The following is a 15,749-nucleotide window of genomic DNA, read 5'->3' on the forward strand; positions in this document are numbered from 1 at the left end:
TAGTTATGAAAAGTGGATAGATTTTATGCTATCAAATTAGAGCAGGTAATAAACTACTGAAAAATGTTGGTACAGATATGTTGGTATCTTTTTAGATCTGCTGGCTTTAATAGGACTTGATTTGATATAACATTTTTTGATGTATTTCAGTTTCGGGAAGTTTTGTAGATATTAAAATCGATCATGTGCTTGATTGATAACCATGAATTTAACAGATGTTATTGTACTTACGCCTAGAGTGTATTTCAAAAGTTTTCGAAAGTAACTTTCGTCAACGTTCTAGGGGTTCGCCAGTTGGGGTAACTCTCAGATAAAGACCATGTCAATCTCAATGTCTCCAAGAATCACCTGAACATGATGAAATTTTGTTCTTTGGAAAACCATGAACCAGACTAACGCATGCGAGTAGTATAGGAAATTTCAAAACGATTGAGAATCTGTAAATGTTGGTCGTCTTCAAAAGTTAAGGTTAAAAGGAATGTAAGTTTCGGATGGTTGAATGACTCTATACACTCATTGATTGTGTGGTTCAAGTCATAGTCGAATATCATTGGAAAATATAACGACTAACGTGGTAACGCCATCTTTAATCGATAATCTATTTTAATTTATTAATTAATTTATCTTATATATAAAAATGAATCGCAAAATATGTTCCTAAGCGCATAACTCAACAACGCCTGGACCAATTTGGCCAAATCTTTTTTTAAAATGTTCGTTGAAGTTCAGGGATGGTTTTTACGGCGAGAAAAATTAGAATTATTGCTGGAAAAACTCTAAAAATAGCCCTTTTTGTTTGAATTTGTTTCGTGTATCAGTTGACAATTCATCTGTCATCTGTCAAAAGTCATCTGTAACAGACAACTTTTTTTTTTTAAATTTGATATGACTTGAACTCAAATCCTTTTAATCCGTACGAATTGTTTTATTTATTTAAAATTTTTTATTTGTTTAAAATTTAATTCAAATTTTAAATAAATAAAACAATTTGTACGGCTTAAAAGGATTTGAGTTCAAGTCATATCAAATTTAAAAAAAAAAGTTGTCTGTTACAGATGACTTTTGACAGATGACAGATGAATTGTCAAGTGATACACGAAACAAATTCGTATGTCGTGTTTTGTGCAGAGTGTTTAGTTAGTTAGTGTTTGTTTAGTTCGTGATTAGTGAAAAAATAATTTATATTTGATTCGCGTGAAGCGCGAGCGCGACATTCAACTAATAATCGCGCAAGTTTGAATCCAGCTGCTTTCAGTTACGATGTGTCAATTGACTACAGTAACTACCAATGTGTTGTTATTGGTTCTATGAACTTGGTTTGCTCACACTGTAAGGCATTAAAATACAAAAACGAAGCCAATGGATTGTGTTGCGCAAATGGTAAAGTGAAATTGATACAATTGGATCCACCACCAGAACCATTGTACTCATTGGTTTCAGGAATAGGAACAGATTCTATACACTTTTTGACACATATTCAACAATATAACAATTGCTTTCAAATGACTTCATTTGGGGCAACAAATGCAGTTCGGGAAAATTTTATGCCAACTTTCAAGGTATGTATTATAGCAGTTATTCATAATTATTTTAGCGAACAAAATTTTCTGTCACCAAAGTTAAGATGTGTTACTAATCTTCAATTTCTTAATCATTACGAAATATATCACTTAGTCATCATATTATATGGTGATTCAGTTTCAGTGACACTTTTATTATATTTTATATTTGATAGATATTAGTTAAAATTAAATATATACTTTTTAAGATCAAATATTATTTAAGTTTGATCATTGACAATCCATTAATTTATACCACACCATAATATTTTTTTTATTTACAGATACAAGGGCAAATATATCACAGAGCAGGTTCACTGTTACCAGTGTCAGATAGCGACAACAAATTCCTGCAAATTTATTTTATGGGCAATTCACCACAAGAAATTGATCTGCGTTGTGCACATAACAATTTAGTAAAAAGGTCTATTGTAGAACAATTACAAACTTTATTTCATCAACACAATCAATTGATTATATTGTTTAAAACTGCCCTGGATCTGATGCCATCCGATAATCACAAAATTGTAATCAGAGCTGATAAAACACCTGCAGGTCAACATACAAGACGTTTTAATGCACCAACTATTGATGAAGTTGCTATCGTTGTAGTTGGAGAAAACTTGGAATCCCGTGATATTGTTTTACATCGTCGGAATTTTCAATTACAACCTATAAAGGAAACACACCGCTCATATGATGCACTGCAATATCCCATTATATTTTGGCAAGGTGAAGATGGCTACGATTTATCAATAAAAATGATAAATCCCATTACAGGTAACTAAAATATTAGTTTAGCTATGGCGATAATATCTCAGTCACTATATTATGTATTTTAATTTTATATTTGAATGTTATTAAAACAAAATCTGTTTACAGGTTCTGTAAAAAAATCTAATGATTCGGGAAAATGCAGATAATCGCATATTGAAATGTCGCCGATTATATCACAAATATGTTGTTGACATGTATGTTAAAATTGAAACGGAGAGATTAACATTCATCAGGTTGAATCAAACCAAACTCCGATCTGAAGAGTATATTCACCTTCGAGATGCGATTAATACTGATGGAAATGCACAGAATGTCGGTCGGATGACTATTCTTCCAGCAACATACATCGGAAGCCCTCGGCATATGCACGAATATGCTCAAGATGCCATGTCGTATGTTCGTCATTATGGTACAGCAGATTTGTTCATCACATTTACATGCAATCCGCAATGGATAGAAATTAAGCAGGAGTTATTACCTGGGAAATCATCCATTGATCGTCATGATATTACAGCCAGAGTCTTTAGACAAAAGTTGAAATCTTTAATGAATTTCATCGTAAAACATAATGTGTTTGGTGAGACACGCTGCTGGATGTATTCTGTGGAGTGGCAGAAACGAGGATTGCCACATGCACACATTTTGATTTGGTTGGTTGAAAAGATAAGGCCAAATGAAGTTGATGCAGTGATATCAGCTGAAATCCCTAATGTACAAGTAGATCCTGGATTGCATGAGGTAGTTATCAAAAACATGATACATGGTCCCTGTGGAACTCTTAATCAAAATTCACCGTGTATGATGGATGGTAAATGTTCAAAACGATATCCACGGACATTAATATCGGAAACAATTACTGGTAATGACGGTTATCCATTGTATCGTCGCAGATCGACAGCAGACAATGGAAAATCAACAATTGTCAAATTAAATCAACAAGATATTGAAATAGATAATCGTTGGATTGTTCCATATTCACCCATTTTATCAAAGACATTCAAAGCACACATCAACGTTGAATCTTGCCATTCAGTGAAATCGATTAAATACATTTGCAAATATGTAAGCAAAGGGAGTGATATGGCTGTGATTGAAATTGGTGCAGAGAATTCTAATGATGAAGTTACCCAATACCAAATGGGCCGCTATGTCAGTAGTAATGAAGCAGTTTGGCGAATATTTTCTTTTCCTATTCATGAGAGACACCCTTCTGTTGTTCACTTAGCTGTGCATTTAGAAAATGGACAAAGAGTGTATTTTACAGCACAGAACGCAGTACAAAGAGCTGCTCAGCCACCATCTACTACATTAACCAGTTTTTTTGAGACATGCCAAAACGATGATTTCGCACAAACATTGCTATATTCTGAAATGCCAAAATATTATACCTGGAATCAATCCTCAAGGAGATTTATACGACGGAAACAAGGAAAACCAGTTCCAGGATATACAGATGTATATTCCACCGATGCGATTGGCCGGATTTATTCAGTACATCCAAGCAATGATGAATGTTTTTATTTACGACTGCTATTAGTCAATGTACGTGGCCCAACATCATTCCAACAGTTACGAACTGTTGATGGTGAATTGTGTGGATCCTACAGAGAAGCCTGTCAACGTTTGCAATTGCTTGAAAATGACGCTCATTGGGATCAAACTCTCAATGATGCTGTAATATCATCACACACTCATCAAATACGAACATTGTTTTCTATAATCATATCTACATGCTTCCCATCAAACCCAATTGATTTGTGGATGAAGTACAAAGATTATATGTGTGATGATATTTTGTATCAAATACGGAATAGAATGGGAAATCCAAATATACAAATCAGTGAAGAAATTTACAATGAAGCATTGATTTCAATTGAGGACATGTGCTTGATAATGTCAAACAAACTATTAATTCAATTAGGCCTGACCGCGCCCAATCGTCCAATGCATGACGCTTTTAACCAAGAGTTGCATCGAGAAAGACTGTATGATCTCAACGCTTTGAAAGAATAAATTCAAACAAATCTTCCACTGTTAAATGAACAACAGAAATATGTATTTGAAACTCTTATGAAAGTAACAAATGATGAAACTGGAGGGATTTATTTCTTAGATGCACCTGGTGGTACAGGAAAAACTTTTTTTATTTCATTAATATTAGCAACAATTCGCTCACAAAATAAAATTGCACTTGCACTCGCTTCGTCGGGAATCGCAGCAACTTTGCTTGAAGGTGGTCGAACAGCCCATTCAGCACTAAAATTGCCATTAAATATGCAAAGAAATGAAACTCCAACCTGCAACGTTTCGAAGAACTCTGCAATGGCAAAGGTTTTGCAGCAATGTAAATTGATTGTTTGGGATGAATGCACGATGGCACATAAAAAATCTTTGGAGGCTTTAGACAGAACCTTAAAAGATCTACGTAGCAATAATAACCGATTTGGTGGTGCAATGATTTTATTAGCAGGAGATTTTCGTCAAACATTGCCAGTGATTCCACGATCAACGCCAGCTGATGAACTCAATGCATGTCTAAAGTCCTCCAATTTGTGGAAACATGTTAAAGTACTTCATTTAAGCAAGAATATGCGTGTCGAGTTGCAAAATGACCAATCTGGAAACATATTCTCTAAACAACTCATTGACATTGGTAATGGCAAATTTCCTATAGACATGTTGACGGCTTGCTTTTGCTATGACTATAAACAAGTCCCAGGGGCAATCATTAAGTGTTTGTGGTATTAATCTAGAAAACCCATGTTTCTCACATGGTCAATTGTATGTTGCCTGTTCCCGTGTTGGAAAACCATCAGATTTGTTTATCTATGCGCCAGGTAATCAAACAAAAAACATCGTATACCACAAAGCAATATAATGATAATAATAATAATAATTATGATTCACATGATTAACAATAAAGCGATTACTTACTTTTCAATCCTTATATATGTTTTATTTAATTATTTTTTATTCACAACGCCCTATCACCAGGGTGATGGTTCTGTTCAGGAGAATTTTTTAAAATACGTAGGCACAAAAACTGCCACATTACAAATCTTTTTGACAGGACGAAGTCCGTCGGGTCAGCTAGTTTATTATAATTATTTATCAGTGCTTATATAACAGTGATAATGTAATTACTCTCACTCCGATATTTGAGGACCTCTTCGATAGTTCCCGTAGTAAACTGCCTTTGGAGCCCTTTTACTTGTTTATATTGTTAGAACCAACGATTCTCACTGAAGCTAACTTCAATTTTGTCTTGAAGTACTTGTATTTAAATAATAGAGCATTCTCTATGCTAATTAAAAAATATTACCCTTATATTTTCACTCGGCGCGTATAGTAGATATCTTTGGATCTTCAGATAGAAAAAAATAAAGTTCATAAAACTGTTAAAAGTTCCAAATAGATAGAAACTATATCCCGTTCAATAAAACAGTGAACTCACGTCTTCTAAATTAATAATGTCAAAACCTCCCAATGTTGGCTCATCACTTCAGGGCTTTAATCCATTTTAGCTTTGACTTTGGCAGAAAAAAAATCTAATCCAAATAAAATAATTAAACGAAAATACAGTTTTTTTACTTTAACATTATAGTACAAATAATGCATAAATTATAACATAAAACTATAATTAATTAGGGTGTTATAATAGTTTGTATGTCAGGGTTGGGTTTTGTTATAATTACATTGAACACTTCTCCATACCTCCTATAAGTTTTTTTATGTAATGGTTTCCCCCGGAGGCATATTCCACCTAATTAACAATTGTATATTAACAATGTATAAGTAATATAATTTAAAAGTAAATTACCAAAAACTTTATATACCTTTTACACTTAGTTCATGTTTCCTTCGGTATATTATTTCCCTGAAAATCATTTAGGTATCCCTCAATTTCTTCTTAGTTTGTTCTTTTATTACCTGTATACATCTTTATTGATAAAACCAGATTTACTGACCGCATTGTCCCTAGTGCTTTTGCCATATATGAAAAATAATAATACTATTTCTCTTGTCACACATTTTAACAAACTTCTCACGTATATTCTGAACAATTACACATAAGTACATAATACTTTAATAAGCATTTAATTATCACATAAATCTTTCATATTCTACAATACTATTACCTACATTTATCGAATATCAATTATATACTCACTTTTAGTTGTTTCCTCTCACAACCCTGTTTTGGAAATTATCAGCATTGATAGATCATAATCCCATATTCAGAAACTTTCATTCAAGTGAATAACTAAGCTGTTAATTTCCAATCAATCTAATATTTGTTCACAATTCCATCATTTGTCAATTCCTCCGTCAAACTAACTGATCGAGTTCATCCAAACCGAAGGTGTTATTAACTATTCCTGTTTCTAGTGTGAAGAACAATATATCTGAAATATACTACTAATAAATGCTACGACTAATAAAACCTAATCAATCCTTGTTATTAGCTTGCATTAAGTGACCATTGGGTATATGGGTATATTGATCCAATTCTCAAATATCCATGTCTCAATTAAGTAGATAAATTATAAAAATAAGTCTTCCTTGATTTTATTATATGCTTCTAAAAATTTTATTTTTTCACTAAGAGTGATATCTAAGCTTTCTACTTTTGAGACAAACAGTTTCTTATCAAATAATTTTATTAAGTCACATTTATAATGAAAAAGCTAGTGAATTTATACATTTCATATATTTGATCTCGGATAGAGCAACATTAAGCTGACCTTTATTCCTTACCTGTATGAGGAGGCAGTTCAGATTCAACACGTGAAAGATTTTTTTAATAAAAACCGTAGCAACTTAATATTTGAAATAACTTTTGCTGGCATGGTTGAACAATGGCTGGTTCCTGTTCGAAGTAACTGATTACAGACCCAATCTATTATGTTTGGCTTCCGTATTTTCAATCATAGTAATAATAAAAAAACCATTTGAAATTTTTCAAAACAAGCAAAGCCTAAAAACAACGTTTTGCTGTTTATAACCTGTAGATTTTATATCCAATATTCTTGAATTTTTGTAGACGTTTGACAATCTGACAAATTTTATAGGCTGATTCGGTTAAATGTTCGAACGTATGAGATAGCATTGCATCTATTTTTAACTGGAATAAACTGAGATGAAACATATTCTAAAACTAATGAGTCTGATTCTAAAACTAATTTACAAATTGCGGAAGGGAATATATTAAATATCTTGGTGAAGTGAGTTCACTGTCATTTTGAATAGACTATATATGTATCTTAGGTAATATATAAATATGATACATAATATAAATTACGTTGATTGTATCATGTATTATCAGTTTTTTAGTATATTGATCTCCATGAAGATATGCAGTTTTGTTTACAAGGCCGACAATAACCAGCATTCGAATAATCCGCCATTGTTTGGCGATTAGAAGCCCAACACAAAGCAACATAGATCACGCGACTGGATAGACTTACAGACAACTGATGTATTTATTGTGCGTCATATCGAAACAAACAACAAATCCTTTAATCACGAGGTCATTTATCTTGGGGCGTGCACAACATTGTACAGCTGCCGGGCCTGAATGGCAATTTTCTCGGCCGAATTTTGCGGTCCATATCGGACCTAAGCTAGGAAATTTATTGGGCATAGTCTAATAGGTCGCCGTTAATCGTTCGATATGCGTAGTTTGTGTGAATGTGGGTCGCGACGTAGCGGAGGGTTTTTGACAAGACGCGCGGGATCGACGGTCTAAAGTTCGGGATTAACCTATTTGGATCCTACATCCCAACGGTTTCTCCAAGATTATGTACCTTTAAATATGTTCAATGCGCTCGGATAAGGCTTTGCGTTTGTATTTTCATTTGAATGAAAGGCGAATTCATTCAGAGAGGGAGTCGAAACTCGAAAAAAGTAAGCTCGAGGACTGAAACGACATTTTATATTTAAACAGTTTTTCTTGTGTAGGAAGTACAAAAAAATTTAAGAGTGTTTTGTAAATTTTAAACCTGAAACTGTATTTTGAGATGTTGTTCAATTGAATATTTATGCATTGAAAGAGCAATGTCTGGTGAATACAACGTGTGTGGCATTTTTCATTTATGGTTTTTTTTAAATACGAATTTAACGTTATAATTAAGTTATGATTACCGTTATAATTACTGGCACATATCCATTTATTTCATTATTCATTAACTATAGACTAATATATGTGATTTTCAGCTAAATTTTATTATTAAGTGAAAGTAATATATAGTCAGTTCAAAATAGCATTGACACGGGAGAATTGTCAAAACGTCGCAATGTTGCCGCAGCAACTCTGAGTTTTAGTACATTTTGGCTCTGACATATAACAAAATTTTAATATAAATAAAATAACTGAACAAATATTCTATTAAATATAATTTATTTTAATATTACAGTACATCAAATGCATTTATTATCGAAGGACTTAAAACTACAATTAATTTTACAGCCGCAATAATTTATCGGTTAGAGTTGTTTTATTATGTATACATTGAGCTTTTTTCCACACTAGTATAGGTAGAGTTATAGGCACGTTTTTTAATGTAGTGGTATCCCCCGAAGGCCTAATCCACCTAGTTAAGAATGGTATATCTGAGTAACGTATTTTATTTTCATTTGAGAGCATATATACCTTTTACGTTGAGTTTTTGTTTTTTTCGATGCAACCTTTCCTTGTAATGTCATTTTGATATTTATTATATTTAATTACTGCATTCTCTTTCATGCATTTGTCATATCTGCAAAACAGTTAGTGCTATTCAGGAGAGAAATAATACATTTTAACTAAACGTTCATGTATATTCTGAACAATAACACAGATGCCCATAAAGCTTTCATACTCTATAATTAATTTTCCTAGAGTTAAAGTATACTAATTTTATACTGACCTTTAATTGTTTCCACTTCAACCTATCCTGGAAATTGTCAGCATTGAAGTATAAATATCATATTCAGAAAGTGTAGTTCAACTGAATACTAAGGTGTTAATGTCCAATCAATCTAACATTTGTTCACAATTCCATCATTTATCAATTCCTCGACATCAACTTAAGCTGATAACCCAACATTCATAAAGTGTTACTCAATCACTGTCACTTTCAGAAACACTAATTAAGTGAATAACTTAGCTGTTTATTTCCAATCTATTGAAAACTTGCTCAATATTCTATCATTTCTCAATTTCATCTTCAATGTGTTTGATCGAGGTCACCCAAACCGATGTTAAAAGGTGTTATTTTCAACAATGCCTCTTTCCATAAATCCAGACAGTACTAGTTTGAATATCCTAATCTACCTGAAATATCAACTCAGTGGGATTAAATATGTAGTGATATGGAAGAAGAAGTAATAATATATGGCCATAACGTTCAGTAATCTGATCTACGATGTATTTTTTTCAAGTTTATTTCTAAAAAAGTAAATTACAATAAATGCAACTAAATATTTCATTTAAATTTATGGAGTAACTATTTGAAATATTTCATTATTTAACATGGTTTCATCAAAACTTATTGTACGTAATTTAAACCATTTCTTAATTGCTGCCTTTGTTGATGCACTTGTTGGTATCTTCTCCACCAGTGTACTATAATATGGTGCATTGTCCGTAACAATAACTGATGGTTTCTCCAAGTTCTTTGAAAACAGATTTTCAAACCACTGCAAAAACAATTTATGGTTCATTTCTCCATGGTAGTCACCCATAGATTTAGAGGAAAACACTAATTATGAACCAGCAATTAAGCCATTCTAGTTTCACTTGTGCATGAAGAACTATATGTCTACAATGAATTGTTAATAAATGTTATGACTAACAAACCGTAATCGATAGTTATTCCAATGTTTACCTTTTTTCATCAATTTTTGTTGTCTTTACACTATATTTATTATCATCTTGCCATGAGTGATCCAATGTACGATTTTAAAATAATGTCCACGTCTCATCTAAATATGTAAATTGATATAACAATTCTTCCTTGATTTTGTTGTATGTTTTTAATAATTGTATTATTTTAAAAGCAATGTCTGGAAGTTTCATTAAACCCCTTCGTGGGTTATCTTTACACAACTTAAATCCTCAGTTACCCAACAGTGTATTAAGGGATGATCCACATCACTCAAATAGTTGCATATCTTTAGACTTTTTATGGATACTTTCTAGACTAAAATTGTTCTCTGAAATAATTGTATTAAATTATATTTAGATTATATATTAGATACAGAGATCTCTGATATAGCTAATATCAAGCTGATCTTGATCGTCACCTGTTTCGCATAAAAACGGTTTCTTTTTGATTAATTTAAGATTATATTGTTTTTTAGTTTTTGAGATATTTTAGTCACCGTGTGCATACTAATATTGTGTGACTGTAAATCGAATTTACAACTTTCGACAGGCACATGTTAATGACGTGCATCACTACTGATTTGAATAGACTGTAGATATATATATCTTGGTATTAATAATTCTTGTAGACAATTCATAATATGAAAATTTTTACTATGGCTGTTTTTCCTTTTAATATATTTTTCAACAAATATCTGTTTATATATACAAAAAATAGTTTTAGAATATTATTATCTTTCAAATGATATCTATTTCAACGTCTTGTTACAGTAGGTTTAGTAACAAGAACTTTATTTTATTAACAAAACTATTATTTTGACAACAAGGTTAAAATTTTTAACAATTGTCGTTAAACTATCGATTAAATATTGTTTTTTCATTAGGAGAAAATACTCCTGATTTTAAAAGGTTTGAGAAATGCCATCCTTCTACTAGTATCTTGTATCCTTGTACCATGTACCTCAAAAGCTAACTGTTTTGGTACTACTATTGGTATTACATAAATACCCATGATGCCAAACACTTTTATTAAAAACTATATTTTACCGAAAATGTTTTAATCAAGTCACGCGAAATTATTCATATTGATTTGCTTAAAAATATCTGAAGATAGTATATTTCTAAATTTGCATTATTCATAAATAGTCCCGAATATATTCTAGTGAAGTAAAAAGGATTTTTTTGTGTCACTCACAATAACAATAATTGACAAAGGATGAAAAATGGATCTGCTACTGTATATCTAAAACTAACGAGTTATCTAAAAATTAGAGAAATGTTGAAATGTAATATGTTACCGTTGAAAGAGAGTACGTTGATGTATAAAACATTTTTTTTATAAAAATATTTTACAGGAAATGGATATTATTTATCCCCATGAATTTTTTTTTATAAAATTAACTTATATTATTAAAGTATCATGAATTATCTGGAAATGTAAATCAGAAAAACCGAAAAGCTTCCGCATATACTCTTTCCAGCCCGTCTCCACAGATGGAGAAGGGCCCGACCGTGTCTCCCAAGTCGGTTCCGATACGAATTCCCACCGTATTAATAAAACGTTTTCTAATCTGACATTCTCGATCTTGCGAGTGACTGAACCGAATTCGGGCCCTGGGGGGAATAGGCCGAATGCGAGACTGCCGTTCGATGCCTATTCCTTCGGATCCAACGGAAAACACTTGTAAATTATTAGCAGTCTATCCAAATAAGGCACGTACTCGAATGCGGTTTAGTTATTTGCATGTCTGTCTTGTTGGGAATTAGTGGTGTAATTCGAAAGTTTCGCCTTTCGGTCTGAGAATTGAGCCACCCCTTTTATTAAGCCATTTAATTTAGTTGATATGTAAGTTTTCAATTATGGTTTAAAGGCTTGAAGATATTTCCGGATAGATGTGAAACATATATTGTGAGTATATAATGCACTAAAATATTTTTTCTAACACCTTTTAATTTGTTATCATTTTGCCTTTATTTGCATTTTGTATTTTATGAAAACATAATTTAACATATTTACGAAAATCATACATTTGGAATCACAAATGGTAAAAAATAAATAATTTCAGCTAAACATATTGAGAATTAAAATATTTAATCAGCCATTTGAAAGAAGTGCTGATTATACATTCATGCAGTCTTATATGTAGTTTTGGGAAAGTCGATTTACGATTTTGTAACGTTGGTCTCTACGCGAGTAAATATTTGCTTAACTGTTGATTTTCTTTTATTTGTTTCTGAATCTTCGGGTGATAATCAATATTAATTAAACATTTAAAATTGAAAAATGTTGATCGTTAGTGGGTATGACACTATCTAAGAGATTATTAGAAATATAACATATTGTTAATACTGTTCACTAAATTGTTAAAAATATACTGTTTTTTCTGTCACCAAAAGATCCAAATGTGAGTACAGATCAACATTTCAAACAATGAAATAATGAAAAATTGAGTATTTTTAGAATATATTTATTTAATAATATATATTATATATTGTTAATTTACTTGATAATGTCATAAGAAGATGGTCTTTTATTTGTCATTGAGCCGTAAAACATTAACAAAGTCTTATGCCAAATGCAGTAACAATAATATATTTATAGTCTATAAAAAGTTATATTGTACATGCATCATCTAAATTTGTGACGTCAAAATGTCGTAATGTTGCCGTATCAACTATAAGTTTTAGTTCAGACATCACACATTTCTAATCTAAATAAAATAATGAAAAAAAAATTGTTATCAAATATAATATATTTTAATATTATAGTAAATCTAATGCATAATATCTAACAATTGCACATCCAGGTAATATATTTTACTTTCATTAAAGAGCATATTTACCTTTTACGCTTAGTTCTTATGTCGGTACATCTTCGGTAGATTGTGTCCTTGTAAAGATATTTTGATATCATTGTATTTCTCCTTCATTTGTTCTGCAAATATATGTATATATCTTTCTTGATAAAACTATATTTAATCACTGCATCCTTCTTAAAGCATTTACCATATCTTCAAAAGAGTTACTATGCTTTCTCTACTGATACATTTTAACCAAATGTTCATGTATATTCTGAACAATTACACACTGTGTACATAAATCTTTTAGACTCTACAATAAGGTTTCCTATAATTCCTTTCCATTCTCATCACCCGGTTTTAGAAATTTGCATCATATCATATTCAGAAAGTTTAATTCAAGTATATAAGTAAGGTATTAATTTCCAACCAATCTTACATTTGCTCACATTCCATCCTTTGTCAATTTCTTCTTCAGTGTATCTTATCGAGTTCATCCAAACTGAAGGTGTTATTTACCATTCCCGTTTCCAGCCTGAAGTACAATATATCTGCAATGAATTATTAATAAGTGTTATGACTATTAAAATCTAATCAAATGCTATTCCAACCCTTTCCATCAACTTTAGTTGTCATAACATTATTTTTATTGTCATCTTGGCGCGAGTGACCGTTGGGTGTATAGGAGACAGAAGTTGTTGCGCTTTGACAATTGAAACTCCGGAAGCCAATTTCGATATTGATATTACTTTTTGCACCATAAAACGGAAAGATGCAGTGCAGGTCTGTTGAAATTCATTTGGCGTTTATTCATGCTCTTTGACTATGCTATATTTTAGCTATGCCTCCAGCAAACAATTAAGTAACAGCAAACAATTTTTCCATTTGTGTAATAACACCAGAGAAGAAAGATGGTGGTCAAACTCTTGAGTATCTTTATAGGCTGCAGGTTGCAGTGATAGGTTTTATTTTCCATCAAGACAACTCTAAACAACACACATATATAGTGACGTAGCAAGGAATTAAAGAGGTTACCTGGGAACTTTTAATGTATCCTACTTTCAGCTCGGACCTTGCTCCATTTGACTCCTAAGGTTTAGTTCTAGTCTTTGGAAAACTTTTTTAATAGCGTATTATTGAATAATGTTTTTATTTGTTAGAATAAATTTCCTTTATAATGACATAAAATATACAAAAATTACTTTGACCTAAAATGTTTAAAATGAAATTTTATCAAATATCTACAGTGTCATATAACAGACGGCCTGAAAAGTCCCGGAGCTAACATATAGATTGCGCTAGCTTTATTAAATTCACTGCTTTTTCAGTCATTACTGATCTTCAAAACAAAGCTGTTAAAATTTCATGATATTTTATTCATAAGTTTGTGAGTTATTGTGCTAAAAGTGACGCTATGTTTGTTATTTCCAAACAATGGGTCAAAAAACATTTCGTGTTTTAATTTTATTCTGCTTCTTCATGGGAAAAATATTGTTCAAGAGAAGAAATGACTAGAAAATTACTATAATTACTCTGCTGCATCAGCAACAACAATAAAACGTCGGGTTGGTATTCAAACGTGATTGTAGAGATATTGATGTTGTAGAACGCAGTGGACGTCTAAATGAGGTGGTAACACTAGAAAAAGTCAAAAAAATCTGCAAAATCTGATACGTTCTCTATGATAGAAAAGTGAAGTTGTCTGGGTTAGCTAACGATCAAGATATCAAAAAAAATTTTGGTTTGATACTGTATGAGTATTTGACTATTAGAAAGCTCCGTTCAGTGAGCGCTGCGTTTGCTCACTGTTGACCAAAAAAAAAAGAACGTGTTGTTGATTCTGAGCAGTTTTTGGTTATGTTTAAACGTAACATCATCTGAGTGGGCTTCAATTGGTGAGAGGACCATTTTGAAGCAAAAGAAAATCGTATTACAAAAGTAGTATTAAAATATTAGAGTGGCGCTGGAATGATTGTGTGACTGTTGATGGAGATTACATTAATGTATAAAGCCCATTTTGATCAAAGAAACGTGTTTTCTTTGTTATGTCCGGAAATTTTCAGTCCATGTTTTATAATGTTCATTTCAGTTAGTTTATAGTTCAGCAAGCAGTCAGAAAAAGGATTATTTTAGAATTTAACTAGCTGTCGGTATTTAAAATTTTTTCTGCATATTTTGAAGATGAGACCTTGTACTGACTCCCTGAATATTTTTTAAATTTATGATTAAACGATAGAGGCTGCCTTTAGGCATTCTTTTTTCATTTCAAGAAAACACTCAAAATATTATACAAGCTGTTATGACATTAGAAGAATAATTTACATCTCTGAAGATGGATATTTTGCAAGTAGATCACTATTCACTAAACAAGTAGGCAATTAAAGCAAAATGAGGTTAAATCCAAAGTGCTGCCAAGCATGGCATTAGTAAACCGGTACTCAGTTAATATAACTAGTGCTGGTTCTGTGGTCGATGTTCGACAATAATTTATTAAATTAATCATGTGTTAAAACTGAAATGTTATTAAAACTTGTCTTCAGAGTATTTTCAATATAAGATCAGAAATATATTTGGTATATAATAATAATTAAAATAATAAATGTCTTCGTTTTAAAATATAATAAAATAACTATCTCAACAACGAACACCAACTAACCTTTTCTGGCAAGTGGCATTCTATTGGATCTAACTTTCATTCAGTTTTAACTATACCGCTGCTTAATATTTGAAATTATTCTGATTGAAAAT

General features: G+C 31.6%; 1 protein-coding gene across 1 annotated transcript; it reads left to right on the forward strand.

Moving 5' to 3' along the window:
* The first annotated feature begins 202 nt into the window (after positions 1-202).
* On the forward strand, positions 203-8,260 carry LOC143206493 (uncharacterized). The gene is made up of 7 exons (XM_076419067.1): positions 203-223; positions 284-299; positions 1,201-1,380; positions 1,441-1,559; positions 1,844-2,114; positions 2,172-2,291; positions 8,220-8,260. Exons 1-7 carry the CDS (start codon positions 203-205, stop codon positions 8,258-8,260), a joined length of 768 nt encoding a protein of 255 aa, XP_076275182.1.
* The last annotated feature ends 7,489 nt before the right edge of the window (positions 8,261-15,749 follow it).

Source organism: Rhynchophorus ferrugineus, unplaced genomic scaffold (assembly GCF_030347505.1).
Source record: "Rhynchophorus ferrugineus isolate W39M unplaced genomic scaffold, kcgeb_rfMv2 rfM1, whole genome shotgun sequence".
NCBI lineage: Eukaryota > Metazoa > Arthropoda > Insecta > Coleoptera > Curculionidae > Rhynchophorus > Rhynchophorus ferrugineus.